Source organism: Cebus imitator, unplaced genomic scaffold (assembly GCF_001604975.1).
Source record: "Cebus imitator isolate Cc_AM_T3 unplaced genomic scaffold, Cebus_imitator-1.0 Scaffold68, whole genome shotgun sequence".
Taxonomy (NCBI): domain Eukaryota; kingdom Metazoa; phylum Chordata; class Mammalia; order Primates; family Cebidae; genus Cebus; species Cebus imitator.
In genome coordinates, this window is record NW_016107383.1 from 6,284,829 (window position 1) to 6,312,349 (window position 27,521).

The following is a 27,521-nucleotide window of genomic DNA, read 5'->3' on the forward strand; positions in this document are numbered from 1 at the left end:
TGATGGTGATGATGGTGATGGTGATGATGATGATGGTGGTGATGATGGTGATGGTGATGATGGTGTTGATGGTGATGGTGATGATGATGGTGGTGATGATGGTGATGGTGATGATGGTGGTGATGATAGTAATGATGATGGTGGTGATGGTAGTGATGAGGTTAATGATAATGATGGTGATGATGATGTTGATAATGATGGCGATGATGATAATGATGGTGATGATGATAATGGTGGCTAACATTTGTTAAGTGCTTCCCACGAGCCAGGCACTGTTTGGTTCTGTAAGGATTTGGTTCTGCAAGGATTACAGGAGGTACACTGCTCTAAAGAGAATACCTCGTGTAATCCTCACAGAACCAAATGCTGACAAAGTGTGACTTGTCAAACTAAGGACAGCAGTCATCTCAGGTAGCATTTACTGTGAAAAGATTTTGGAAGCACAAAAACATGATAGAGAATTAAGTGCTACCATTTGAGTTTTATAAATGCAAAGGCCCCAGTTTTTGGGTTTTGAGAGTCCAGTTCCTAACAGCAGTGACTCAGCAGTAGATCCTGGAGTTGAGCCCAAATCCCTTGTTCCTCATCAGGGCCTTTTTCTACATCCCTTCCAAAATTAGGCTGAAGTTAAACTTTTAGCTAGTCTGGTTGAGAATAATTCTCAGAAATAGTTACATAACAATGAGATCATGGCTATTCATTATTGTTTCCTCAAATTTTTCTTTTACATCGTAAAACACTACCAGAAAAATCAGTTCTGGGACTAATTGTTTAAAACGTAATATTTTAACTAATAAAAATAAATGATAAGGTCTCCATTTGATGAAATAAAATAATCTGCTAAAATTATGTAAGATACAGACATCGAATACAGCATCAAATATTTAATAAACAAGATCCTTTTTTTAACAGACACACACACACACACGTTTCTCCTTTTAGTCCTTTTTCCCATTTGGTGTACCTAAGAATCTAGTACCTAGATTTTAACTGCTTTTATGTATGTTTGACATCTTTGCAAAATTCCTGTTTGTCACAGATTTGAAACTTAGAAACAAGGTCAAGACCTAACTAGACATTCCAGATAACAGTTTTACAGCTCAGGACAAGTTAGGTAAGCTGTTTGGGCCTCAGCTTTTCCTTTGGATAATAATTGTAAAAGCACCTAGCATTTGGTGAGTGAAGGTGAGCAGGAGAGACTGTAAGTAAGATGTATATCAAGTCCCTGACTCTTTGTAAGTGCTCAGTAAATCTCAGCGATGACCATTCAAAACAACAGAAAGCGATATGTAACTAGCAGTTAGGAAATATGTTTGAACTCACATTTTTAACATGAGTTTGTATTTTCTATGAGCTTAAATAATGAATCCATATTTAAATAGTGTTTAGGAGCATAGGATTTAGAGCCTGAAACGCCTGTGTTTAAGTCTTGTGTACTAACTGTTTTCTTCTTGGGCAAGTTCCTTAACTTTTGGAATCTCATTTTTTCCATTTTCAAATTGGGAGTAATAATTAGCTCCCCTACAGGACTGTGATAAGGATTCAATAAGTGAATGCGTATAAAGCATGCAGACAATTTGCAGGCTGCAGTAAACAGTAAGTGCTAAAAATGACCTATAATGTTATCGATCCCTGATTCAGAAGAAGATAATCCATATATTCAGTTAACTGTTGTGTGTAACCAACACTCCAGCTTAACGTGCAGCCCAGGAGTATGCAGGAGAACTCAGCAGGGACAGCTGGGCTCTGCCATGTGGTGTCAGCGGAGGTGATTCGTGCATTCATCTGGGAATATGGCTGGACCAGAACTTCTAGGACGACTTCACACCCATGTGTGACACCTCAACTAGAGTGTCTGAAAAGGCTGGGATTCGCTGGCCCTCTCCACAAGAGTGGCTCAGTACAGTACAATGATACAGTAGAATGATAGCTCTTTTATTCAGGGTTGGCACTCTTTTTTGACCTACAGTTGATTCTTTAGAGATGTGTATGGCTTCTGGACTGGCCCTTGGTCTAGAGGAGACCTTTCTCACCTCTTTTAAGCAACAGTTTTTTGGTGCCTTCATCCTTTTTTTTTTTTTTTTTTTTTGAGATGGAGTCTTGCTCTGTCCCCAGGCTGGAGTGCAGCAGTACTATCTTGGCTCACTGCAACCTCTGCCTCCTGTTCAAGCGATTTCCCTGCCTCAGTCTTCTGAGTAGCTGGGACTATGCCCAGCTAATTTTTTGTATTTTAGGAGAGATGGAGTTTCACCATGTTGGCCAGGATGATCTCGGTCTCCTGAATTTGTGATCTGCCCTCCTCGGCCTCCCAAAGTGTTGGGATTACAGATGTGAGCCGCCGCGCTCGGCCCCCTTCATTTTAATTTACTTATTCTATTCACGCAAAAAAATACAATTCAACATACAGTGGTGAAGAAACTGAACAAGATCTTGCCCTCAAGGAGCTTATACTCTATGCAGGAGACAGACAATAAATATGTAGGTAAATAAAGTAATTCCAGGTTGCCATTGGTGCCAAGGAGGAAACAACAAGGCAACTGTCAGAGAATAACCCTACTCATAGGTGGAAACAGGTGGAAAGAGAAACCTCCTCTCAGGAGATGATATTTAAGCATAGCCGTGATAAAGGAAGAAGGCTTAATTTTGACAGGAGATGGGAAATAGGGTCACAGACAGAGTGAACTGCATGTGCTAAGGCCTTGAGGTGGGAAAAGCAAGGGCCTGAAAGGAGGCCAGTGTGGCTGGAGCCCAGGAGGCCACCGGAGTATGGTAGAAAGAAAAGGTGGTGCCCCAGATTATGACAGCCAAGATACATGCTTTCATCAAATATGTCTTTCTGTGGAAGATAGAAGAATGTTTCAAATATTTACCATTTTCTTTAGTATTAATTTCCCCGATTCTTTTTTTTTGATATGGAGTCTCACTCTATCACCAGGCGGGAGTGCAGTGGCGCAATCTCGGCTCACTGCAACCTTCGCCTCCTGGGTTCAAGCGATTCTTCCGCCTCAGCCTCCCGAGTAGCTGGGACCACAGGCGCGTGCCACCACGCCTGACTAATTTTTTTTATATTTTTAGTAGAGACGGGGTTTCACCGTGTTGGCCAGGATGGTCTCTATCTCTTGACCTTGTGATCTGCCGCTTTGGTCTCCCAAAGTGCTGGGATTACAGATGTGAGCCACTGCACCCGGCCTGTTCCTCGATTCTTTTCCAGCATCGTTGCTTACCTGTACAACTCTTATAGGAGTCATCATGTGTTACTTAGCTATGGGGACAGCAGAGCCCAGGCAGTGAAGCAAAAAACTGGCTGCTACTAGCAGATCTAGCTGGAAACATTATCTGTATTTATATCAGCCTCTTAAATTGTCTGCACTTCGTATCTGGAATGAATGGAAAGAATATTGATTGCAAAGTTGTCCTGAGAATTAACTGATGGGTAATCTAAGGGTATAAGATTAGAAATGTATATATATAAACTGGCTGTTTTTGTAATTCAGTAATTTATTTTACAGTATTTATAGCTTTGCTGTCAGCCAAGTGAGCTGCAGACAATAATAAAATGATTCTTATATCTAGAGAGCATTATACAGAGCTATTATGATGACTTCTTTCTTTGACAGGTTGAAGTTGATCCTATTACTACATTCCCTCTGAAAGGCTTGACACCTCTCACTGAGTATACTGTTGCTATTTTCTCCATCTATGATGAAGGACAGTCAGAGCCTCTGACTGGAGTTTTTACCACAGGTAAGCAGCCTCATTACGTTTTGAAGGGTTTCAAGGGTAGCTATTAATACATAGAAAACAGAACCCAAAGCACCTTCTTTAGTTGTGAGTTTGAAGAGATTGCATTTTAATTTTTATTTCTTGTATGTGTTATCATTAACAAATGAACAATCAGATGACTCATATGTGTACTGGCTTATTATTTTTTATCAAAGCAAGGAAGAGAGACTTTAGACTATCTAAACTTAAAAGGTCTCAGTTTTTTTTAAAAAAAATATGTTTTCTTCTTCCTAATTTTATACCTTTTACTTTCATTCCTTAATGTAAAACTTCTATATACTTCTTCCATTCAAATGATTATGTGTGTTAAGTGGAATTTCCAAAATTGCTGATATCCAACAGTTTTTGACCTACAAAAATGATAGTTTCATACTTTTTAGCTCATTGCATCAGTCTGTAGCCAATGATGATTTTTCTGAAGACTGAAATTTTCATATAACAATAAATAATATTTTAAACACTAAAATTAAATATAAGACATGAATATATTATTTTTATTTTCTATATGTACCCTGTAGCTACTTTTTGTCTCTTGGTTGCAACAATTCTATTGTTTGTTTTCTGAACTTATCATGGATTGCACTTGTAAACAAATGTAATCTTTACTGAGGAGATGAGAAGATAATTTGGAGAGAGACAAGAAAGAAGCAGAATTGAGAAATAATGTTCATGGAAAAATTCAGTAACTTAACAAAATCTCCAGAAAGCTAATTCTAGTTGGGATTCTCATGGTGTCTCATCAAAAAGTTGTTTGCTTTTTGTTTTTTGTTTTAGAAAAAGCCTGACTTCAAAGAATAAAAATCAATTCTTTGACAATTTATTTTGGATGCAGTTGGGTGTTATACTTTCTCTTGTATATCCCAGAAGTGTGTAAGCTCTGAAACAGTGGAAGGCCTGATCAATTGGATTTCATTTCTGATGACCACAATATGTACAAGTTAAAAGATTGAAGGTTCTTTTCCAGGATTAATACCAGGGAGCTATTTAGCCACTAAAGCAAATAGAACTAAAAGAGAAGTTTTCTTAGGTACCTAGGGTACTATTTTATTAATTTCCTCAAGATACTTGGAAAATAATATTATTTTTTAAAAAAATAAATATGGCAACCTTGGTTTTTATAGTTAATGAAAACAGCCAAGTAGAAAAGCTAAGAATTTTGGAAATTATTGGAAAAATTTTAAGATCTGTTATTTCCATGGTTTCTCTAATTTATGATATTGGTGAATGCTGGAAACAGAAATGGAAGGCTAGCCTAGACTGATGGGCCCTGATTCCCCTTCTTCCCTGTGTTTTCCTGAAGCAAAAGATTCCTCAAAGAGTCTTCGACACCCCTGGGAGATACTTGGGTTTTGGCTTTCTTGATTTCTCATTTCCCTAACAAAATCTCCTTCCTTGGTTTACAGAGGAAGTTCCAGCCCAGCAATACTTAGAAATTGATGAGGTGACGACAGACAGTTTTAGGGTGACCTGGCATCCCCTCTCAGCTGATGAAGGGCTACACAAATTGATGTGGATTCCAGTCTATGGAGGGAAGACTGAGGAGGTGAGTTGTCTGAAACAGACTGAAAATTAATCCGGAGCATTAGTAAATACCTACTGCTGCTGGAGTTGGTCTTCACTTTAAAATATATTAAGAATCCCAGAAGTAATTAATATTTTACATGGCTTAGAGTTTTAGAAATGTCAAATGTTATGATTTTCCTAATATTATCATGTGTTGTTACCAGAGCTTTAGTTATATACTTTATATATTTTCAGACTCTTTGACTTTAATAAATGACATTTAATACAACTTTAAAATGTCACTTTTACAATATTAGTAATTTATTTGCTGAGGGGATTGAAAGAAATAAAGGCTCCAGCTTGATCTTAAAATGGACTTCAGTAGCCTGGAGTTCTTTATGATTGGTTGTTTCTTCCTTATGCTCATAACAACATTTTTTCTTTTCTTTTTCAAATAAGGATAGTTACTAAGCACCAAAATACATTTCAGGTTGCCTTAAAAGAAGAGCAGGATTCATATGTTATTGAAGGCCTGGAGCCCGGTACGGAGTATGAAGTTTCACTATTGGCCGTACTTGATGATGGAAGTGAGAGTGAGGTGGTGACTGCTGTTGGGACCACACGTAAGTCTTGGTCTGGCCACAGTGCATTTCAGCTGCTCTCATAATCCCTCTTTACTCCATCCATTTCCCTCCCCATCTGCTTCCTTGGCTGTGGAAGCTTCAGTATCCCTTTGTCCCTCAGAATTCTTCATATATCCTCACCTTCAGTGAAACCAGTATATAAAGCATCTTAGTTTCCCAGACTATGATCACCATGAAAGCAGGGACCATATGTGTTTTGCTAACCGTCATATTCCCCAGGACTTAGCACAGTATTTGGTACATGTTAACTGTAGAATAAATACCCATCGAATGGATGGATGAATGGATAGATGAATGGATGTATGCATGGATAGGTAAAATAACTTACAAATGAATAGATTGGCAAACAAATAAACCCAGGGCCAACATGTGAAAGAGTTTCTGGAATTTTCCAAGTTGATATTGGCTCCAAGAATCTTGTACAAAATTTACTTGCTGATTCATTCATCTCTTCATTTTTGAAATATGAGGTATTGACCACATATTAAATTGCCTTAGATTGGGTTCCCTGGAACCAGATTCTAGACAGAAAATTGCAGCCAGAAAGTTTATTGAAGAGTGCAGCTGGGAGAAGCTTATGTAAAAAACTGAGGACAGCAGGACGGGGCATGGAAAGAAGTTGAAACTGAACCCTTAGCTAGTCTTGCTATAATGAAGGGCCATTGGTAGGATGACCCTTCTGAATTGTCCCAAATTGAGGCAAAGGGACTGAGACTTCATAACCTTGCATCTCCAGTTGCTGGAGGTGAGCCATCCCCTGACAGAGGCCATGAACTCAGGCAAGACAGTTCCCAGAGCTATGAACTGTTGGCAGGCAGTGTTCCAGCACCAAGTGGATGGGTGTGTTGACTCTAAAAAGAGGATCTGGGAAGAGCACCACATCTGCACTTCATTCTGCTGTATGCCCACGGTGGCTGTAAGAAATGGAAGATGCACTGCTTGTCTAAGCACATTGCACTCCATGGTGGTCCTGTTTGGCAGCCCTTTCACAGCTCGGTCTACAGCACTGCCTAATTTTCCTTAATTACCGTGGCTATGCCCCTATTTCAAAGTAATTGGGTGGTTTCACAATTTTGTAGATGCAGTTCAAATGTTTATGTGAAGCCTGGTGTCTGTGATGAGAAACTTTAACATAAATAAGGGTTTCAGTTTCTTTATCTGTGGAACAGACATGTCTGCCTTACTTATAATTCACTTCTTTGGTCTTCTAACCATAGTCATGTTTGTTGTGGGAAGCAAGTGAGATAATACGGGTGAAATGTTCTTTGAAAGATACAAAATGCTATATACAAATGGACAGTTACTATTTTTACAGCATTTTAAAGTAATATGTTGTTTTTAGTTGATAGTGTTTGGACAGAACCAGCTACAACCGTAGTGCCTACCACACCTGTGACTTCAGGTAAGGTCAAATAGTAGCCTGTTTCCCCACTTTAAAAATTTTGTTTAAACAGATGTTATCTTGGTTTTATTTATTATCAGTCAGGAAAAGAGATGACCCTCCCTTCCTTCTCTGGCACACTGGTTCAAATTTCCCTCCTCTCAGAGCCTCTCAACCTCTTCTTTGCCACTAAATGCCCATGGGTCTCCTAGTCAATTGATCTCACTGATACATCACTCTGCCTCTTTCATCTTTGTCTTGGGTGCTCAAGCACCTTACCTGAGATGTTAATGTAGCTGCCTCCCCAGGGGTCTTTGCCCTCCTCTCTCTCTCAGTGACTTCTGTTATTCTCTGTTGAGAATTCCCCTTCTTTTCTCTTTTCTTCTTTTAGAGATAGAGTTTCACTCTGTCATCCAGGTTGGAGTGCAGTGGCACGATCAAGGCCCACTACAGCCTTGACTTCCTGGGCTCAGGCTATCCTCTTGCCTCAGCCCCGCAAGTAGCTGGGACTACAGGCATGTGCCACCACACCTGGCTGTTTTGAATTTTAGTAGAGATGAGGTCTCACCATGTTGCCCAGGCTGATCTTTAACTCCTGAGCTCAAGTGATCCTTCTTCCTTGGCCTCCCAAAGTGCTGGGATTACAAGCATGAGCCATCATGCCTGGCCTTATTGAGAATTTTTCTTATCGTGTTTTCCTTGCATTTCTGTGGGTAACTGAGACTTGGCCGGTCTATTGTTTTTCCTATATTAGCTATTTCCTCCCTCAGCTTAGCTTTCTCCTTCACTGTAACATACCTCCCAACTGGCTGTCAGAGTCAACTTGGTGAAACACAATTTGATAATATCATTTATTTACTTCTCTAAGACCCTTCAACGGCATGCCATTACCCATTCGCTGATTCATTTATTCTTCAATTAATCTTTATCAAGCCCTTCTTTGTGTTCTAAAGTCTCTTTTATGGCATCCAAGGTCTTTTCTGGTTGGGTCCTGCTTCCCTTTCTGGCCTCAACCATATTTCCTATGCTTCCCCCATTTTCTCTTGCCATCCCCAACACCTTGCCCTGAATGTGAGAAGTTCCCTCCCATTCCCATTGCCTGGTAGCCCCCCTGCAATGTTGCCAGGTAAATGTCAATCTACTACTTCCTCTGTGACACTTTTACTATTTTTGTTGAGTTAATAACTATATAAAAACCAAAGCTCTAACAGTCTGACACACAGGAAAAGTTCAATGAATATTTTCTAAATGAATTAATACATGAATGAAAAGAAAGGAGAATGAGAAGAGATAGATAAAAGGAAATAAAGTTAGGGTAGAAGAGGAAAGAAAAAAATGAGACAAATAAGGGAGCAGACATTTTGAGAGAATTAGGGGGAAAAACGGGACAAATAAGAGAGCAGACATTTTGAGAAATGTGCATGAATGTGCCAGAAAACATGGGTAAAGGAGTTTGGACAAGTTTAAGAGAAAAGATAGTGTTTGTGTGGGCTGAATGGGTAAAGGCAGCCTGAGTGAGAGATTTGCGTGTTAAAAAAGAAATGGGGGCGGAGGCAGGTGATTGGGATATGTGTTGGCTGCTGGATTACACACAGAGGTGGACAAGGTCTGGCCCACCATGCTCACTTGTCCACAGAGCACTAGTATGAGTTTCTCATGACCATGCTCTCCTTTGGGTTCCATGGGCTGGTTTCTAGTCTCAGGGCTTCTCCCCAGTTCTCTTCACTAGTGTATATACAGAACTAATAGTTTTGAGGGCTCCATGGTCTCATCTTGTAAGCATCTCTTAATCCCACTTTTATTTGCATGATACCTAATAGGTATCATGCCTCCCCGCTAAGTACCATAGCTGAGCTCTTCTTGCCTCATATGGATCTCTATTACAGGGATCATTAAATGATGCTTGCTGCCACCCCACAGGTAGTCTCTGTGGCCCATTTTGGAATATAATGGGTTAAAAGTTTTTTAATACTTGGTTGTATTTATTCCAGTTTTCCAGATGGGAATCAGAAACCTTGTTATAGGTGATGAAACCACTTCTAGCCTGCGGGTAAAATGGGACATTTCTGACAGCGATGTGCAGCAGTTTAGGGTGACCTACCTGACAGCTCAAGGGGACCCCGAGGAAGAAGTGGTAGGAACGGTCTGTATACGTTCAGCTGACTAGAAACTCTGCAGATGTTACTAACACAGCTAATGAGACTTTCTTCAGAGATAAATGCAAACTTTACTGCTCATTTCTTGGTGACTCTGACATCTACAGAAACTAATGTTCTATGTTAATCTGAACTCCACTACTGGTTTCTCAGTGACCTTTCTATCTCCAAAACTTGCTCCATGTACAACTTTCTCCAATAACCTCTGAGTATTGTTTCCAATATTGCTTCTCTTCTGCTGCCTTGATCACCTGTTCGAGCACCAAAGTTGGGTCATAAAAGGCCATTATGCACTTGTACATATGTATGTATAGATATGTATAAAAGTTTAATATAGATAATAATTTCTTTTGCCCTTGGAAATCTAATTAAAAAAACTTTTAAGCAAAGCACACAGAAAAGGTCTCGTATATGGTATACTGGAAATATTCTTAATAAAATACCATCCATTAACCAGTAGTTACATTTTTCATTGACGTCAACTCATATTGAGCAGATTTATAGTTATTTTTGATTATTCTTAACATGACTGTTTCCTTGGGATTTAGATTTTTATACCTTGAGTTTTCTTTGAGTTGTTTTACCTATCTTTCCTTTTTCCAAATAGTACACTCTTTTTTAAAAAAATTATTATAATTTAAGTTCTGGGATACATGTGCAGAACATGCAGACTTCCTACATAGGTGTGATGGTAGTTTGCTGCATCCATCAACCCATCATCTGCATTAGGTATTTCTCCTAATGCTATCCTCCTTCTTGCCCCCAACTGCCAACAGGCCCCAGTGTGTGATGTTCTCCTCCCTGTGCCCATATGTTCTCGTTGTTCAGCTCTCACTTATGAATGAGAACATGTGGTATTTGGTTTTCTGTTCCTGTGTTAGTTTACTGAGAATAATGGTTTCTAGCTTTATCCACGTCCCTGCAAAGGACATGAACTCATCCTTTTTTATGGCTGCACAGTATTTTATTGTGTATATGTGCCACATTTTCTTTATCCAGTCTATCATTGTTGGGCATTTGAGTTGGTTCCAAGTCTTTGTTATTGTGAATAGTGCTGCGTAAACATACGTGTGCATATATCTTTATAGTAGAATTATTTATAATCCTTTGGGTATATGCCCAGTAATGGGCTCGCTGGGCCAAATGGTATTTCTAGTTCTAGATCCTTGAGGAATTGCCACACCATCTTCTACAATGATTGAACTAATTTACACTCCCACCAACACTGTAAAAGTGTTCCTATTTCTCCACATCCTCTCTAGCATCTGTTGTTTCCTGACTTTTTAATGATTGCCATTTAAACTTGAGTGAGATGGTATCTCATTATTGTTTTGATTTGCATTTCTCTAATGACCAATTATGATGAGCTTTTTTTCATACATTTATTGGCTGCATAACTGTCTTCTTTTGAAAAGTATCTGTTCATATCCTTTGCCCACTTTTTGATGGGGTTGTTTGTTTTTTTCTTGTAAATTTGTTTAAGTTCCTTATAGATTCTGGATATTAGCCCTTTGTCAGATAGGTAGATTGGAAAAATTTCTCCCATTCTGTAGGTTGCCTGTTCACTCTGATGATAGTTTCTTTTGCTGTGCAGAAGCTTTTTGGTTTAATTAGGTCACATTTGTCAATTTTGGCTTTTGTTGCCATTGCTTTTGGTGTTTTAGTCATGAAGTCTTTGCCCTTGTCTATGTCCTGAATGGTAGGTATTGCCTAGATTTTCTTCTAGGGTTTCTTTGGTTTTAGGTCTTACATTTAAATCTTGAATTCCATCTTGAGTTGATTTTTGTATAAGGTGTAAGGAAGGGGTTCAGCTTCAGTTTTCTGCATATAGCTAGCCAGTTTTCCCAACACTATTTATTAAATGGAGAATCCTTTCCCCATTGTTTGTTTTTGTGAGGTTTATCAAAGATCAGATGATTGTAGATGTGTGGTGTTATTTCTGAGGCCTCTCTTCCACTCCATTGGTCTATATATCTGTTTTGGTACATACCAAGTTCTTCTGGTTACTGTAGCCTTGTAGTAGAGTTTGAAGTCAGGTAATGTGATGCCTCCAGCTTTGTTCTTTTTGCTTTGGGTTGTCTTGGCTATAGGACGGGCTGTTTTTTGGTTCCATATGAAACTTAAAGTAGTTTTTTCTAATTCTGTGAAGAAACTCAATGGTACCTTGATGGGAATAGCATTGAATCTATAAATTACTTTGAGCAGTATGGCCATTTTCATGATATTGATTCTACCTACCCATGAGCGTGAAATGTTTTTCCATCTGTTTTTGCCCTCTCTGATTTCCTTGAGCAGTGATTTGTAGTTCTCCTTGAAGAGGTCTGTCACATCTCTTGTAGGTTGTATTCCTAGGTATTTTATTCTCTTTGTAGCAATTGCGAATAGGAGTTCATTCATGATTTAGCTGTCCGTTTGTCTGTTATTGGTGTGTAGGAATGCTTGTGATTTTTGCACATTGATTTTGTATTCTGAGACTTTGCTGAAGTTGCTTATCAGCTTCAGGAGATTTTGGGCTGAGATGATAGGGTTTTCTAAATATACAATTATGTCATCTGCAAACAGAGACAATTTGATTTCCTCTCTTCCTATTTGAATACCTTTATTTCTTTCTCTTGCCTGATTGCCCTGGCCAGAACTTCCCATACTATTAAATAGGAGTGGTGAGAGAGGGCAACCTTGTCTTGTGCTGGTTTTCAAAGGAAATGCTTCCAGCTTTTGCCCATTCTGTATGATATTGGCTGTGGTTTGTCTTAAATAGCTATTATATTTTCAGATACATTCTATCAATAACCTATTTTATTGAGAGTTTTTAGCATGAAGGGGTGTTAAATTTTATCGAAGCCCTTTTCTGTATCTATTGAGATAATTATGTGGTTTTTGTCATTGGTTCTGTTTATGTGATGGGTTATGTTTATTGATTTCTGTATGTTGATCCAGCCTTGGATCCCAAGGATGAAGCCAACTTGATTGTGGTGGATAAGCTTTTTAATGTGCTGTTGTATTCGGTTTGCCAGTATTTTATTGAGGATATTCGCATCAATGTTCATCAGGGATATTGGCCTGAAATTTTCCTTTTTCGCTGTGTCTTTGTCAGGTTTTGGCATCAGGATGATGCTGACCTCATAAAAACAGTTAGGGAGGAGTCCCTCTTTTTCTATTGCTTGGAATAGTTTTAGAAGGAATGGTACCAGTTCCTCTTTGTACCTCTGTTAGAATTTGGCTGTGCATCCATCTGGTCCTGGGCTTCTTTTTGGTTGGTAGGCTATTAATTATTGCCTCAATTTCAGAACTTGTTACTGATCTATTCAGGGATTTGACTTCTTGGTTTAGTCTTGGGAGAGTGTATGTGTCCAGGGATTTATCCATTTCTTCTAGATTTTCTAGTTTGTGTAGAGGTGTTTGTAGTATTCTCTGATGGTGGTTCATATTTCTGTAGAATCAGTGGTGATATCCCCTTTATCATTTTTATTGTGTCTACTTGATTCTCCTCTCTTGTCTTCTTTATTAGTCTGTTTAGCAGTCTGTCTATTTTGTTAATCTTTTCAAAAAACCAGCCTTAGATTCATTGATTTCTTTTTTTCCACGGGTTATTTGTGTCTCTATCTCATTCAGTTTGGCTCTTATCTTAGTTATTTCTTGTCTTCTGCTAGCATTTGAATTAGTTTGCTCTTGCTTCTCTAGTTATTTTAGTTGCGATGTTAGGGTGTTGATTTTAGATCTTTCCTACTTTCTCCTGTGGGCATTTAGTGCTATAAGTTTTCCTCTAAATGCTGCTTTAGCTGTTTTCTAGAGATTGTGGTACGTTATGTCTTTGTTCTCATTGGTTCCAACAAAATCATTATTTCTGCCTTAATTTTGTTCTTTATCCAGTAGTCATTCAGGAGCAAGTTGTTCAGTTTTCATGTAGTTGTTCAGTTTTGTGTAAGTTTCTTAATCCTGAGTTCTAATTTGATTGCACTGTGGTCTGAGAGACTGTTTTGATTTCCATTCTTTTGCATTTGCTGAGGAGTGTTTTATTTCCAATTACATGGTCAATTTTAGAATAAGTGCCATGTGGTGCTGAGAAGAATGTATATTCTGTTGATTTGGGGGTGGAGAGTTCTGTAGATGTCTAGTAGGTCTGCTTGGTCCAGAGCTGAGTTGAAGTTCTAAATATCCTTATTGATTTGCTGTCTCATTGATCTGTCTAATATTGACAGTGGTGTGTTAAAGTCTCCCACTATTATTGTGTGGGAGTCTAAGTCTTTTTGTAGGTCTCTAAGAACTAACCTTATGAAACTGGGTGCTCTGTATTAGGTGCATATATATTTAGGATGATTAGCTCTTCTTGTTGCATTGATCCCTTTACCATTATGTAATGCCCTTCTTTGTCTTTTTTTTTTCTTTTTTAATCTTTATTGGTTTTATCAGTGACTAGGACTGCAATCCCTGCTTTTTTTTTTTTGCTTTCCATTTGCTTGGTAAATATTTCTTCATTTCTTTAGTTTTAGCTTATGTGTGCCTTTGCACGTGATATGGGTCTCCTGAATACAGCACACTGATGGGTCTTGAATATTTATCCAATTTGCCAGTCTGTGTCTTTTATTTGGGGCATTTAGCCTGTTTACATTTAAGGTTAATATTGTTATGTGTTAATCTGATCCTGTCATTATGATGCTAACTGGTTATTTTTCCCTTTAGTTGATGTAGTTTTTTCATAGAGTCTATGGTCTTTACAATTTGGTATGTGTTTTCAGTGGCTGCTACTGGTTTTTTCTTTCCATATGTAGTGCTTTTTTCAGGAGTTCTTGTAAGGCAGGCCTGGTGGTGACAAAATCCCTCAGCATTTGCTTGTCTGTAAAGGTTTTTATTTCTCCGTCACTTATGAAGCTTAGTTTGTCTGGATATGAAATTCTGGGTTGAAAATTCTTTTCTTGAAGAATGTTGAATGTTGGCCCCCACTCTCTTCTGGCTTATAGGGTTTCTGTGGAGAGATCTGCTGTTAGTACGATGGGCTTGCCTTTGTGGGTAACCTGACCTTTTTCTCTGGCTGCCATTAACATTTGCTTCTTCATTTGAACCTTGGTGAATCTGACAATTATATGTGTTGGGGTTGCTCTTCTCAAGGAGTGTCTTTGTGGTATTCTCTGTATTTCTGGAATTTGAATGTTGGCCTCTCTTGCTAGGTTAGGGAAGTTCTCCTGGATAATATCCTAAAGAGTGCTTTCCAACTTGGTTCCATTCTCCCCATCACTTTCAAGTACACCAATCAAACTTTGGTTTGGTCTCTTCACATAGTCCCATATTTCTTGGAGGCTTTTTTCTTTCCTTTTCATTCTTTTTTCTTTATTCTTGTCTTCATGCTTCATTTCATTAAGTTAATCTTCAAACTCTGATATCCTTTCTTCCACTTGATTGATTTGGCTATTGATACTTGTTTATGCTTCACAAAGTTCTCATGCTGTGTTTTTCAGCTCCATCAGGTCATTTATGTTCTTCTGTAAATTGGTTATTCTAGTTAGCAATTCATCTAGCCTTTTTTCCAGGTTCTTGGCTTCCTTGCACTGGGTTAGAATATGCTCCTTTAGCTTGGAGTTTGTTATTACTCACCTTCTGAAGCCTACTTTTGTCAAGTCATCAAATTCATTCTTTGTCCAGTTCAGTTCCCTGCTGGCAAGGAACTGTGATCCTTTGGAGGAGAAGAGGCATTCTGATTTTTTTAATGTTTAGCCTTTTGCACTGGTTTTTCCTCATCTTCATGGATTTGTCTAACTTTAGTCTTTGATGTTGGTAACCTCGGGAAGGCATTTTTGAGTGTTTGTCCTTTTTGTTGATGTTGAGGCTACTGTTTCCTGTTTGTTAGTTTTCTTTCTAGTAGTCAGGCCCCTTTGCTACAGTCCTGCTGGAGTTTGCTAGAGGTTCACTCCAGACTCTGTTTGCCTGGGTATCACCAGAGGAAGCTGCAGAACAGCAAAGATCATTGCCTGTTTCTTTTTCTGGAAGCTTCGGCCTAGAAGGGCACCTGCCAGATGCCAGCTGGATCTCGTCTATATGAGGTGTCTGTTGACCCCTGCTGGGAGGTGTCTCCCCATCAGGAGGCATGTCAGGAAGACCCACTTGAGGAGGCAGTTTGTCCCTTAGCAGAGCTTGAGTGCTGTGCTGGGAGTTCCGCTGCTCTCTTCAAAGCCAGCAGAGAGGAACATTTAAGTCTGCTGAAGCTGTGCCCACAGCCACACCTTCCTCCTGGTACTCTGTCTCAGAGAGATGGGAGTTTTATCTCTAAGTCCCTGACTGGAGCTGCTGCCTTTCTTTCAGAGATTCCCTGCCCAGAGAGGAGGAATCTAGAGAGGCAGCATAGCTACAGTGGCTTTGTGGCTCTGCGGTGGGGTTAGCCGCATCAAAACTTCTACATGGCTTTGTTTACACTGTAAGGGGAATATCGCCTACTCAAGCCTCAGTAATGGTGAACATCCCTCTCCCCACCAAGCTCAAGCATCTCAGGTCGACTTCAGACTGCTGTGCTGGCAGCAAGAATTTCAAGCCAGTGAATCTTAGCTTGCTGGGCTCTGTGGGAGTCAGATCTGCTGAGCAAGACCACTAGGCTCCCTGGCTTCAGACCTGTTTCCAGGGGAGTGAATGGTTCTGTCTTGCTGGCATTCCAAGCAGCACTGGAGTATGGGGTAAAAAAAAAAAAAAAACTCCTGCAACTAGCTAGGTGTCTGCACAAATGGCTTCCCAGCTTTGTGCTTGAAACCCAGGGCCCTGGTCATATAGGCACCCGAGGGAATCTCCTGGTCTGCAGGTTGTAAAGACCACGGAAAAAGTGTAGTGTCTGTGCCAGAGTGCATTGTTCCTCAAGGCACAGTCCCTCATGGCTTCCCTTGGCTAGGGAGGGAGTTCCCTGACCCCTTGTGCTTCCCAGGTGAGGCAACAATCTACCCTGCTTTGGCTCACCCTCCGTGGGTTGCACCCACTGTCCAACCAGTCCCAGTGAGATGAACTGGGTACCTCAGTTGGAAATGCAGAAGTCACCCACCTTTCTGCATTGGTCTTGCTGGGAGCTGCAGACCAAAGCTGTTCCTATTCTGCCATCTTGCCCGGGCACCAAAATCAATGATATACTCTTAATCATGGCCTGGTATACTTTTACTCATGGCCGTCCCATGTATTCTAAATTTACACTATGTCATTCCTTTTAGTCTAGAACTTGAAAATTCTTTCCTAGATGTGTTTCTAATCAAACCAGATAACTCCAGTATGCATCCAGAAGAAATTTTTCTTTTGAGTCATAAAATATGTTTATTTAGCTCATTACTTGCGTTTCTTGCCCTTAGCTGAATTATTTTTGACACTCTGGGAAAGAAGTCTACAAAATTCATTATTGCCCAAGTGCAACTTTATCATTCTTTTCCCTTCCTCACCCACAAAGCCTTCAATGGAAAGTTATTTTTATTTTTGTGCTTACATAAACAACTCTTTGAGCCCAAAATCCTTTAAGGAAAGTACTTCACTTCTGGCTGATGGAGTAAGTATTGCAGGGCACAGTGACAGTCCCAAGAAGAGCCACATCCACCGCGAATAGCCAGAAGGCCACGACATTGATCTGGGAACATTTTTGAAAAGTTAATGGATTCTTAAACAAAATAGATTGAATTACAAATTCACCCAGGCCATACACTTCAAATGGTTCATGATTGGCAAATTAAAAAAAAAAAATTAAATTGTGGTTAGGAATGGTAATTAAATATATAACTTGTGATACTTTATTTTCTCTGCTGTTTTTTTCATATTGTAATTTAGTTTCTAAAAATGAGACCCATAAAAACTTCCCAGAGTGAGAGGCTTTTTGGTTTTTTGGTTTGTTTGCTCTTTGTTTTTTACCGTTTCTAAGAAATACATTAAGCTTCATAATGAATTATTTCTGTTAATTTGGAAAGACTAACAATTTAATCTCATGCATGCACTTGTAAGCTATGCCAGGTAAAATAATAATAATATTTACTTTGGGTTGTTTCTAGATAATTTTTCCTTTCCTAGTTTATTTCATTTCACACTGTTTATTTTTGAAATACTTGGACACCTAGATGAAGGGAAAAAAAGATCAAAAGTCTTAAACTCTCTGACCCAGTTAAACAAACCTGTAGTAAAAATAAAAAATATTGATAAACTTGGTGGTGCTTATGTACTGTGCAAAACTATTTTTTCTTTCTCTCTCTCTCTTTTGATATACAGAAGAAACTATTGTAGAATTCTTTAAACATCAAGTTCCTTTGGCGAATTTTAATTAAACAGTGTATGTGCATTCTTGATTTATAGCCACCTTCTCAAAGACACACCTGACGGTTATTTGAAAATTTATATCAGTGTTTTATGAAGTGTTACTGTGATACAAATCTGATGTGTTATAACTGGAGGCAGAAAGTGGACTACATGTAAATTTAGATTATGAAACTAAGGCAGACAGGCAGATGCAGGTCTGTATCAAAGTTCAAGGGTCTTGAAATCGCATGGACCAAATGACGTCTTAAAATAATGTATGGCACAGAAAGACAGATGGCTAAGACATATTGTAAAAGCAAGAAAGGAAATGTGTCAAGATAAGAGAAATACCAAATTTTCCTTAACTCTGAAGGCTGATTAAATTTACACGAAGAAATGGTAAGCTTGTGTATTGAAGTTGGACAATAGTGTATGCATATGTTATGCACTGTGCGTTATAACATTCTAAACCAAAGTTCAGCTAAATATATGTAAAACAAGGGGGATTTAATTTACATTTCCAGTTGAGGTCAATGAAGTATTTATATACTTTCTAGATATAATTAAATATATCAAATATTTCTAGGTTAAAAAACCTTTGAATTCTTGGAAATAAAACTACAGTACTTGTCAAATATTTTGTAAGGTTTTACTTTCAACTCTGCTTTAGAATAGGGAGGAGCAGCAGTGACATTGTTCGACATTTTGTCGTCAGGGTAGGAAGGTCTCTCATTTATTTTAAAAGGCTGGTCAGGATTTCAGAATTTTCTAGAGCCTACATATAAAAATCCGTAGCTATAACCTGAATTCTGGGTTGTAAGACTATGTCTAAAGTAAAATTACCCAAAGTGTGGCTCAGTCTCCTACACAATAAGTTCAGATATTAAGATTACCATTTTAAAAACATTGATTGTTATTCGATATTACCGCAATAATCCAAGAACAGGATCCCTTTTTTAACCATTTGGTTTTATTGTATTTTACAAATACTGTTCTGCAATGGATGGGAATTAAAATGACACCACCACTACCAACAGCTAGTCCTTCACCACAGAGAGTTTGAGAATCACTGTCTAGAATGGAACATCATAAATGGGAACACAGCAAGATGCAGGGAATCCTGTTTCTACTGCAGGAACAGCTGTTTGGATGTGGTCCAGGTTGCTCTGAAAAGCTGTGGGTGATATTAGAGCCAGACATGAAACTGCATTTCTGAAAAAAAAGTAAAAGCATGAAGCTCACTGGTTATACTTGCATCCCATTTAACCATGAGCATTTTTTACAGAATTGTTTTATAAATGAAACCAGCATCTGCTCTGACCTGCAGCATTTGTCTTTAGTAGAAGCACATTTTTTTTTTACTTTGCTTTGTCCAAACAAGCAGAGGCCAAGCAAGAGGAACTTTGCATACCCAAGAGGAGATTGTTTTCTACTCTTGAGAATAAGTATTAATAGGGTTCAAGTGGTACAGTCCTGTGGAGTAGGGGAGAAAGGCCAGACAAGTTTCTTGGGGTTTCAGTATGGCTTTTTTCTCAATAGTTACATGGGCCTCAGTTTTCTCATCTGTAAAATGAATGTGATGATACCCCTTGCTTCAAAAGCTGGTAATGAAGATTAAGTGAATTATAGATTGAGAATTCCTAATCCTAAAATTAAAAATCTGAAATGCTCCAAAGTCCAAAATGTTTTGAGCACTGACATGATGCTACAAGTGGGAAATTTTACAGAGAAGTAATTAACACAAACTTTGTTTTTATGCGCAAAATCATTAAAAATATTACATAAAATTATCTTCAGATCATGTATATGAAGTTTATATGAAATGTAAATGAATGTTGTGTTTAGACTTGGGTCTAACACCCAAGATACCTCATTATACAACTACAAATATTTCCTAATCTAACAAAAATCTCAAATCCAAAACACTTCTGGTCTCAAGCATTTCTGATAAGGGTTACTCAATCTGCATATACTATATTAGAATGCTTAGAGCAGCACCTGGCACATAACAATTGCTAGGTAAGGGGGGCCTATTACTATAAATCACAGCATCTACTTCCTGGCAAGCTAATGAGTCTTCCAAAACAGTCACGCTGTTTTTTAATAGTCCACATCCTAAATTAAATTGGCTAGTCCCAAGGCCATGTGCTTCTCAATTTGAGAGATTATTTAACATCAACATGGGTGGTTTGCTAGATGGACAGATTGAAATGAATGCCCAGGCTCTGCTCCAGAGGGGTTATATTTAAGAGAAACCCCTTGAGGGAAGCTATGATGATAGAGTAATACAAGTCAGGGCAACCCCAATTCTTCTTTTACATGTTCTTAGTGCCAGGGTCATCTAACTCACTCTGGAATAAAGCAGAGCTCCTTTTTAAATATCTTCTCAGGACCCCAAGTTCACACATCAATTCAGACCTGTACATTTCAATAGCCCTTTCCTATAAGGATCAAAATCATATTAATCTGGTATAAAATCACCTAATTCAGATTTCCTTGTTTCATATTTAAAATATTACTTTTAAGAGCTTAGCAATATCTTAGCAACAGCTGCTTCTGAGTTCAACTTGAGGCTTTCTAGGGCTTATTCCATGATTTATAGGTTTCTTTCTTCATCCAGAAGGAGACAGCATCGCCCTTTGCCTGCTGGCATTTTACCCAGCACTTGAATCGAAAAGTAACTCCAGCTGTCCTGGTCTTGTGACTCCCTTAAACCCGTTTGAGTCAGTTCTTACATCCTAGCACTTTTCCAGCCACGATTAAGTTCTTTAAATGGCCCCGTGATGGGCCAGTTTTCACCCCTGGAGCACAGACAGAAAGTTTTGTGGTTTCAGCACTGAGAACATGTGGCTTTTCTGGTCCATACAATTCTTTCAAGGTGGCAGACTTCACGCAGCTGTCACATGGTGCCTTGTACTCAAACTTGTGTGATGACCCCACTACTGCATTTTTTTGGGGGAGGAAGCCTTTTAGACACAGAGTGATGGTGATTCTAGATTGAGGGAGACAGCTCCTTTCAGAAATAAAAAAGCTGCAGCATTTTTTAGCGTTGCTGGTAAATATGCTTCAACTCAAGAAAATTTGGCTTTGATGTGTGGTTCTGTTGCTCTTGGCTAGGATCCATCCTTTCTAACTGAAAGAAGAAAATGTTGGGGTCTGATTATCTCTGAAGGAGGAAAGAGTGGAAGGCTGACTTTGCAAAAGGATACTTAAGTAAAATAAAACGATAAGCAGCAGGCTGGATTATAGAATGAGCTCTCTCAATCCATAAACACCTGCTATCTAAACAGGCCATTATTCTCTTTTCTGGATACTTTACAAATTCCAAGAAGATGCTGAGAGAATATTCCTTAGAGCTTAAGAGCTTCAAATTTAAACCTTCTGTATTAGTTGATTACAAACTAAGGGTTACTATGGTGGGAATTTCAGGGAGAAACGCTTTTGCATGAATGCCCTTTCTTTTCTGCTCACTCTCAAAGCACATCTCTTTGCTTTTGATTATTTCAAAATGCCTGAAGTCATGCTCGATTAGTGAATCAGTGGAAGCAGGGGTCTCTCTAAGACCACGATCCTTTGCTTTTTTGTTCAGGTTATGGTGCCTGGAAGCCAGAACAATCTCCTTCTGAAGTCTCTGCTTCCTGATACTGAATACAAAGTCACAGTGACTCCCATCTACACAGATGAAGAAGGCGTTAGTGTCTCTGCCCCTGGAAAAACCTGTAAGTTGAAGCTTTCTCCCTTTGGATATAATCCAACTCACTAATTGGAAATGCTTGGCCCCTGCAATGCACCCTGAAAGATACAGTAGATTGTAGTGAAGAAACAAAAAGATTTGGAAACAGCAAATCTGTCTGCATCCTGTCTTCACACACTCAAGCTATGTGACTTTGAGCAAATGGCTTAACTGTTCTGGGCTGCAGTTTCCTTTTCTGTGGAAGTAAAGATGTGAAAAACCACTTCATCTTTCTCTTCCAGTATTTAATTCATCAAGATCCTGTTGATTGATCAAAATGTATTCTACATGCCTGTCTAATTTCTCTTCACCTAACAGGTGCACTGTAGTCCAAACCACACTTTCTCTTTTATTTTATTTATCTATTTTTATTTCCATGGGTTTTTGGGGAACAGGTGGTATTTGGTTACATGGGTAAGTTCTTTAGCGGTGATTTGTGAGATTTTGGTGCGCCCATCACCCGAGCAATATACACTGGACCCAGTTTGTAGCCTTTTATTCCTCATCCCCTTCCCACAGTTTCCCTGGAGTCTCCACAGTCCACTACCATATCTTTTTTATGCCTTTATCTTCATAGTTTAGCTCCCACTTATGAGTGAGAACATACGATGTTTGGTTTTCCACTTCTGAGTTACTTCACTTAAAATAAGTCTCCAATTCCATCCAGGTTGCTGCAAATGCCATTAATTCATTCCCTTTTATGCAAGCCACACTCTTTCTCATCCAGATGAGTGTACTAGCTCCTGTCAAGTCTTCCTGCTTCCACTCGTGCCATCCCTTATTCTTCTTATAACAGCTTGAGGAAGTTTTCAGCAGATAAATAATCTGCACCTCTGTTTTAAGCTTCCAAATGGCTTCTCACTGTACCCAGGATAAAATCCTGTGCCCTTCCTATGCCTTACAAAGATTGTTCTAACACCTGGAACCTGCTGATCTCTTTGATCTCCCCTCCTAGCCTTTTCCCCAGCCATGCCCACAGCCATACCTCCCCTCCTGCTCTCTGCGGGACTCTTTGAAGTTGTTCCTGCCTTAGGCCCCATGCTCTAGTGATTCCTTCTACATGGAATATGCTTTCCCAGATGTTTGCATGTCAGAATTTTTCTTGTCATCCTGGTCTAAACTCAATGTCACCTCCTCAGATTTTTCTGGCTACCCGATGCAAAGTAGCCCCCACTGTCTATGATATTGTCCTTTTTTGTTTGTTGCTTTGGGTCATATCATGGCTGTAATTACTCTCTGGTATTTTCTTAATTATTCATGTATTTTCTCACTGTCTGTCCCCCATCTCTGGAAGGCAAGCATCATGAGAACCTGGGGCCTCATCAGTACTGTTCACCTCTGCATGCCAAGCTCCTATAGTGCTGGGTGGCACAAAGGAGGCATCAGGCAACACTTGTTTAAGATGAATTGGCCATGGTTGTCAAATGAGAAAGATGCATTCAACCCTTGGTTAAAATACAGAGTCTTCGTTTTCTTCATTATTGATGTGATTGTCTATACTTGCATAAAGACTGCTCTGGACCTAATGGCTTAAAACAGTGACCTTTTTATTTTAAATTACATCTCACAACTGTGTGGGTCAGGGAACTAGGCAGGAGTTGCTGGGAAATTCTACTCCACATGGGATTGATTAGTGCCATCTGGTGGTATTCACTTGAGGTCTGGGCTGGTCTGGAGAGTACAGCGCAAGTTTACCCACATGCCTGGAATCTTGGTGGGGGTGGTGAGCAGGCTGGGCTGTGTCTGTCTGTCTGTCTGTCTCTGTCTGTCTGTCTCTCTCTCTCTCCATTAGTCTTAAAGCTTCTCCATGTGGTCTTTCCAGCAGAGCAGTCATATTTCTTTCATGTCAGCTCAGGACTGTAACAGCAAAAGTTTTAAGAGGTAGAAAATGAAAACTCTAGTGTCACTTCTGCTGCAGTCTCTTTATTGGTTAAGGTAGTGATAGAACTTACCCAGATTCAAAGAAACACTCATCGCCCCACCTGTCAATGGGAAGGAGTGTCGAAAACTCTGTGACCATCTTTATCCATCATAATTACCAAAGAGTGACATGTGGCTAGTTTCAAAATGGTGTCAAGGGCTGAATTCTGTACCTGGGCACCTAAGTGTGGCGTTTTCAACTAAGTCTGTGCAAATCATTAAAATTCTGAAGCCCAGAGTCCTGATTCTGCTCCGCTGGGTAAATAGGCATCCTCTCCTCATTTAACAGTGCTGACACCTCTCCCTCTTCCTGTGCCATCTGCCTCCACCCAGACTGCCACCAAGCCTGCACAGTTTGCTAAAGGTCACCCAGAGTATTGTGAGCTCTCGGAGCTGCTATAGTTTTTTTCCCCAGGGGACATGAGGAAGGAGAGAAGGAAAACAGAAGAGCAGAGCTATATGGAGATTTCAAACTTTTCACTCCACCTTTACCAGTATATTGGCATCTTGATTTGGTCTATGCATTGGAATTTCTAGCATATGTTGGTATGTTGCTTCTAAATAAATGTTTGAAAACCAAAACCACAGATTTAAGCAACAATTAAAGAAAACATCAAGTAGTATTTACCTATCAAGGTAAATACTTGCTATTATTTTTTTATCTTTAAATAAAAATATTTCAAGATTATTACTATGGAGATAGGGCTTAAATCTTGTTATAGAAATGCTGTTACATCCTAACAGTCTCTATATGGTCAAATTATTTTGAAGTGTTAGTGGATGATCTAAGCAGTGATTAAGCAGTGGCCAACACAACTAAGTTTTATCAACAACAAAATGATAATGACAAAATGTATAAACATTTACAATAGTCATCCATAGAAATGACTGTCATGTTTTGATAAAAAATGGGTAAGTAATAATATAAAATGTCAAACAATATAGGAAATATGAAGATGAAAGCAAAAAAAATTAGAATTTTACCTCTGAGAATAATCAGCATTAATATTGTATGAACATGCCCCCAGTATTGCTGTTCACATATGCTTAGTATAACAGAGTGGCACGGAGATAGACATTTCTAATAAACACGATTCAATTTGATTATACTTAAAATTGAAATTGATCAAAAGGGAACCCAAATAATATTGAACGACTTCTAAATTTCAGTTAAAAGTGTTTTGTCACAAGAGCAATTATTTTCCATATATTTAATACTGAAGGCCGAGTGTGGTGGCTCACGCTTGTAATCCCAGCACTTTGGGAGGCCAAGGTGGGCAGATCACGAGGTTAGGAGACTGAGACCATCCTGGGTAACATGGTCAAACCCCATCTCTACTAAAAATACAAAAAATTAGTCAGATGTGGTGGCCATGCCTGTAGTTCCAGCTACTTGGGGGGCTGAGGCAGGAGAGTCACTTGAACCCAAGAGAAGGAAATTGTAGTGAGCTAAGATTGAACCACTGGGCTCCAGCCTGGGTGACAGAAAGAGACTCTGTCTCAAAAAAGAAAAGAAAAGAAAAGAAAAGAAAACAACCACAGATTCTCAAAGGCTTCTCATTGTGTGTTTCAGTGCACTTTCACTTTTAAATATTTTTAATTTTGTTGGACGATATCTTAGATTTTGGTGACAATAGTATAGGGCATAAAGAAGGAAATTACACTGAATCCCTGTTTTTCCTTTTCTTTTCTGCTCAGTGCCATCCTCGGGGCCCCAGAACTTGCGGGTGTCTGAGGAATGGTATAACCGGTTACGCATTACGTGGGACCCCCCGTCTTCCCCGGTGAAAGGCTACAGAATTGTCTACAAACCTGTCAGTGGTAAGTAGTGCTTTGTAAATAATATTGATACCATGAGTAGTCACTTAAAATGTCTTTTAAGATAAATTGTTTTCTTATAACACTTTATGTTTGCTTGTATTTTTTAAAAGTAGGGAAAACCTCTTGCTTGTTTTAGAAAAATAAAGTGTTTTAGTATGGTTAGTGATAGGGTAGATGTCATCAGGATGGTGAAGCTATGACATCACATAAAAAACTATTGGACACATTAATTAGAAGAATATATATTGGGTATATAACTGACCTAATCATACCCCAGACCAGGAACCAACCTAGGGAAACCTTGACTTTATAGGAATAGGAAGCGTTAAGTTCAATGAAGATGTAAGTTCTAAACATTTGGAATCTCTAATTTCAAAGTTCTCTTCTACCTCTTATTTCTTGGATTAGTTGGAAAATTTTCATTTACCAACTTCTTAGTCTCCCCAGTTTGGAAACTATATAGGTGGGAAAAAAAACTCATTACTGTAGTAAAATGCTTTCCCACCAGTCTCTTAGCCACCTCCATAAAGGGATCCCGCTCACCTCTCCCTCGCACATCATTGTATCTTGAAGGCATGAGAATGATCCACATAGAGGGCAATCATACCCTTGGTCTGTATGGCTGTGAAGAGGAGACCATGTGTTCCAGCGCCTCTTACACTCCCATCTCCCCATTCTTAGCAATGTTTAAACAGGAGACTAAAATCAATGTCATTAGGGTCTTCTCAGTTTTCTAGACCTGGGGCCTGCAGTACTCTAGATGTTCAGCAGAAAGGGCATCTCCAATTATTTTTCTTAAATTGGCAGGAAAATCACAGTGGCTCATGCCTGTAATCTCAGCCCTTTGGGACACTGAAGAGGGTGGATTGCTTGAGACCAGCCCGGGCAACATGGCAAGACTCTGTCTCTACAAAAAATGCAAAAATTAGTCAGATGTGGTGGCGTGCACCCGTAGTCCCAGCTATCTGGGAGATTGAGGTGGGAGAATCGCCTGAGCCCGACAAGTCAAGGCTTCAGTGAGCTGTGATCACACTACTGCACTCCAGCCTGAGCAGCAGAGCAAGACCCTGTCTCAAATAATAATAATAATAAAGCATAAACACTTTCTGCCTTCAAAAACTCCATTAGTCTCAATCTTTTATCTGAGATGCAGTTCTTGCCCCATATCAATTTTCAGGCTTTTCTATTCTGTCCAATTATCCAGGTGCTATTGTCTTCAGGCCCAAAAGACAAATACTCCCACCTCCAGTTTCTCCAGACAAACATCCTTATAAACCAGGAAAATAAAATAGTAAGAATAGAACATGGATGTACTAGCCTGCTCCAGGATCATTGTTTGGGACCCATCCCCAGTGTTTTTGTCTCTTTGCTTGAAGAGACATGTGTTTGCTTGAAGGCCTGAGGCATGTGTTAATTTGCAAGACAGTCTTGCTTAATTTGTTCTTTGGATCATTTTACAAGCACTGATCCGGCCTCTTAAGCACAAAAAGCTTTGTTTTAGGCCAGTGGTTCTCGTGTTGGTGCCATTTGCCCCCCAGTAGGGACATTTTTGATTGTTATAACTGGCAAGAGAGGACTCTCTCCTGGAATCTAATGGGTACTGCCAAACATCTTACAGTTGACAGTACTTTTCTGCCCCAGAATAAAGAATTGTTCAGTCCCAAATACTGATAGTGCTGACGCTGAGAAATCCTGTTCTAGGCCAAGTGGGAGAAATATACATGTATGGTCATTTGCATTGTATGTGTGGAGCATGGGAAAATCGCTACTGAGTTAACACATACATAGAGAAACATAAATGTATTGTTGGAAGGGGGCTTCTGGAGGAAAGTGATGAGTCTTTTGAGAACTTGTAACTAACTTAAAGCTCTTAAAGAATGAGCACGTATGGGAGGAGGCAGGACGTAAATAAATTTGTATAGGCTTTCGCAAGGAATGTGTTTAATGCTTCATTAAAGACCCCATTAGATTGAAAAAGAGGTGAAAACATAAAGGCCTGAAAATGCTAGCTAAGCAAGGGACTTGGAATAAGAGCATTATCTGTCTGGTATTAAACATCCTAAAAGGAGCAGATAAAACTGCAGTGGTAGCATTGATGCTGGTTGACCAAGTGGCAAGGTATGGCCTCGTCTCCAGGATAAAATTTGCTATGACTGTTGGTTACCTTAGAAGGGGCAATTGAGAATTCTTTCTTTCTTTTCTTTTCTTTCTTTTTTGAGATGTCATTTTGCTCTTATTGCCCAGGCTGGAGTGCAATGAGGTGACCTCAGTTCACTGCAACCTCCACCTCCCAGGTTCGAGCAATTCTCCTGCCTCAGCCTCCAGAGTAGCTGGGATTACAG

The 27,521-nt window shown here is 39.3% G+C and overlaps 1 protein-coding gene across 4 annotated transcripts in view; it reads left to right on the plus strand.

Moving 5' to 3' along the window:
- COL14A1 (collagen type XIV alpha 1 chain) overlaps window positions 1-27,521 on the plus strand; it is a 255,166-nt gene that overhangs the window by 93,919 nt on the left and 133,726 nt on the right. For 3 of the 4 annotated variants that reach the window (XM_037739316.1, XM_017530706.2, XM_017530708.2), the window contains exons 15-21: window positions 3,618-3,744; window positions 5,187-5,326; window positions 5,777-5,909; window positions 7,273-7,332; window positions 9,303-9,454; window positions 21,295-21,424; window positions 25,057-25,179. In XM_037739316.1, the coding sequence (XP_037595244.1) occupies window positions 3,618-3,744; window positions 5,187-5,326; window positions 5,777-5,909; window positions 7,273-7,332; window positions 9,303-9,454; window positions 21,295-21,424; window positions 25,057-25,179 (865 nt within the window). The remainder of the gene's footprint in view (window positions 1-3,617; window positions 3,745-5,186; window positions 5,327-5,776; window positions 5,910-7,272; window positions 7,333-9,302; window positions 9,455-21,294; window positions 21,425-25,056; window positions 25,180-27,521) is intronic. The other variant, XM_017530707.2, reaches the window with a different exon arrangement.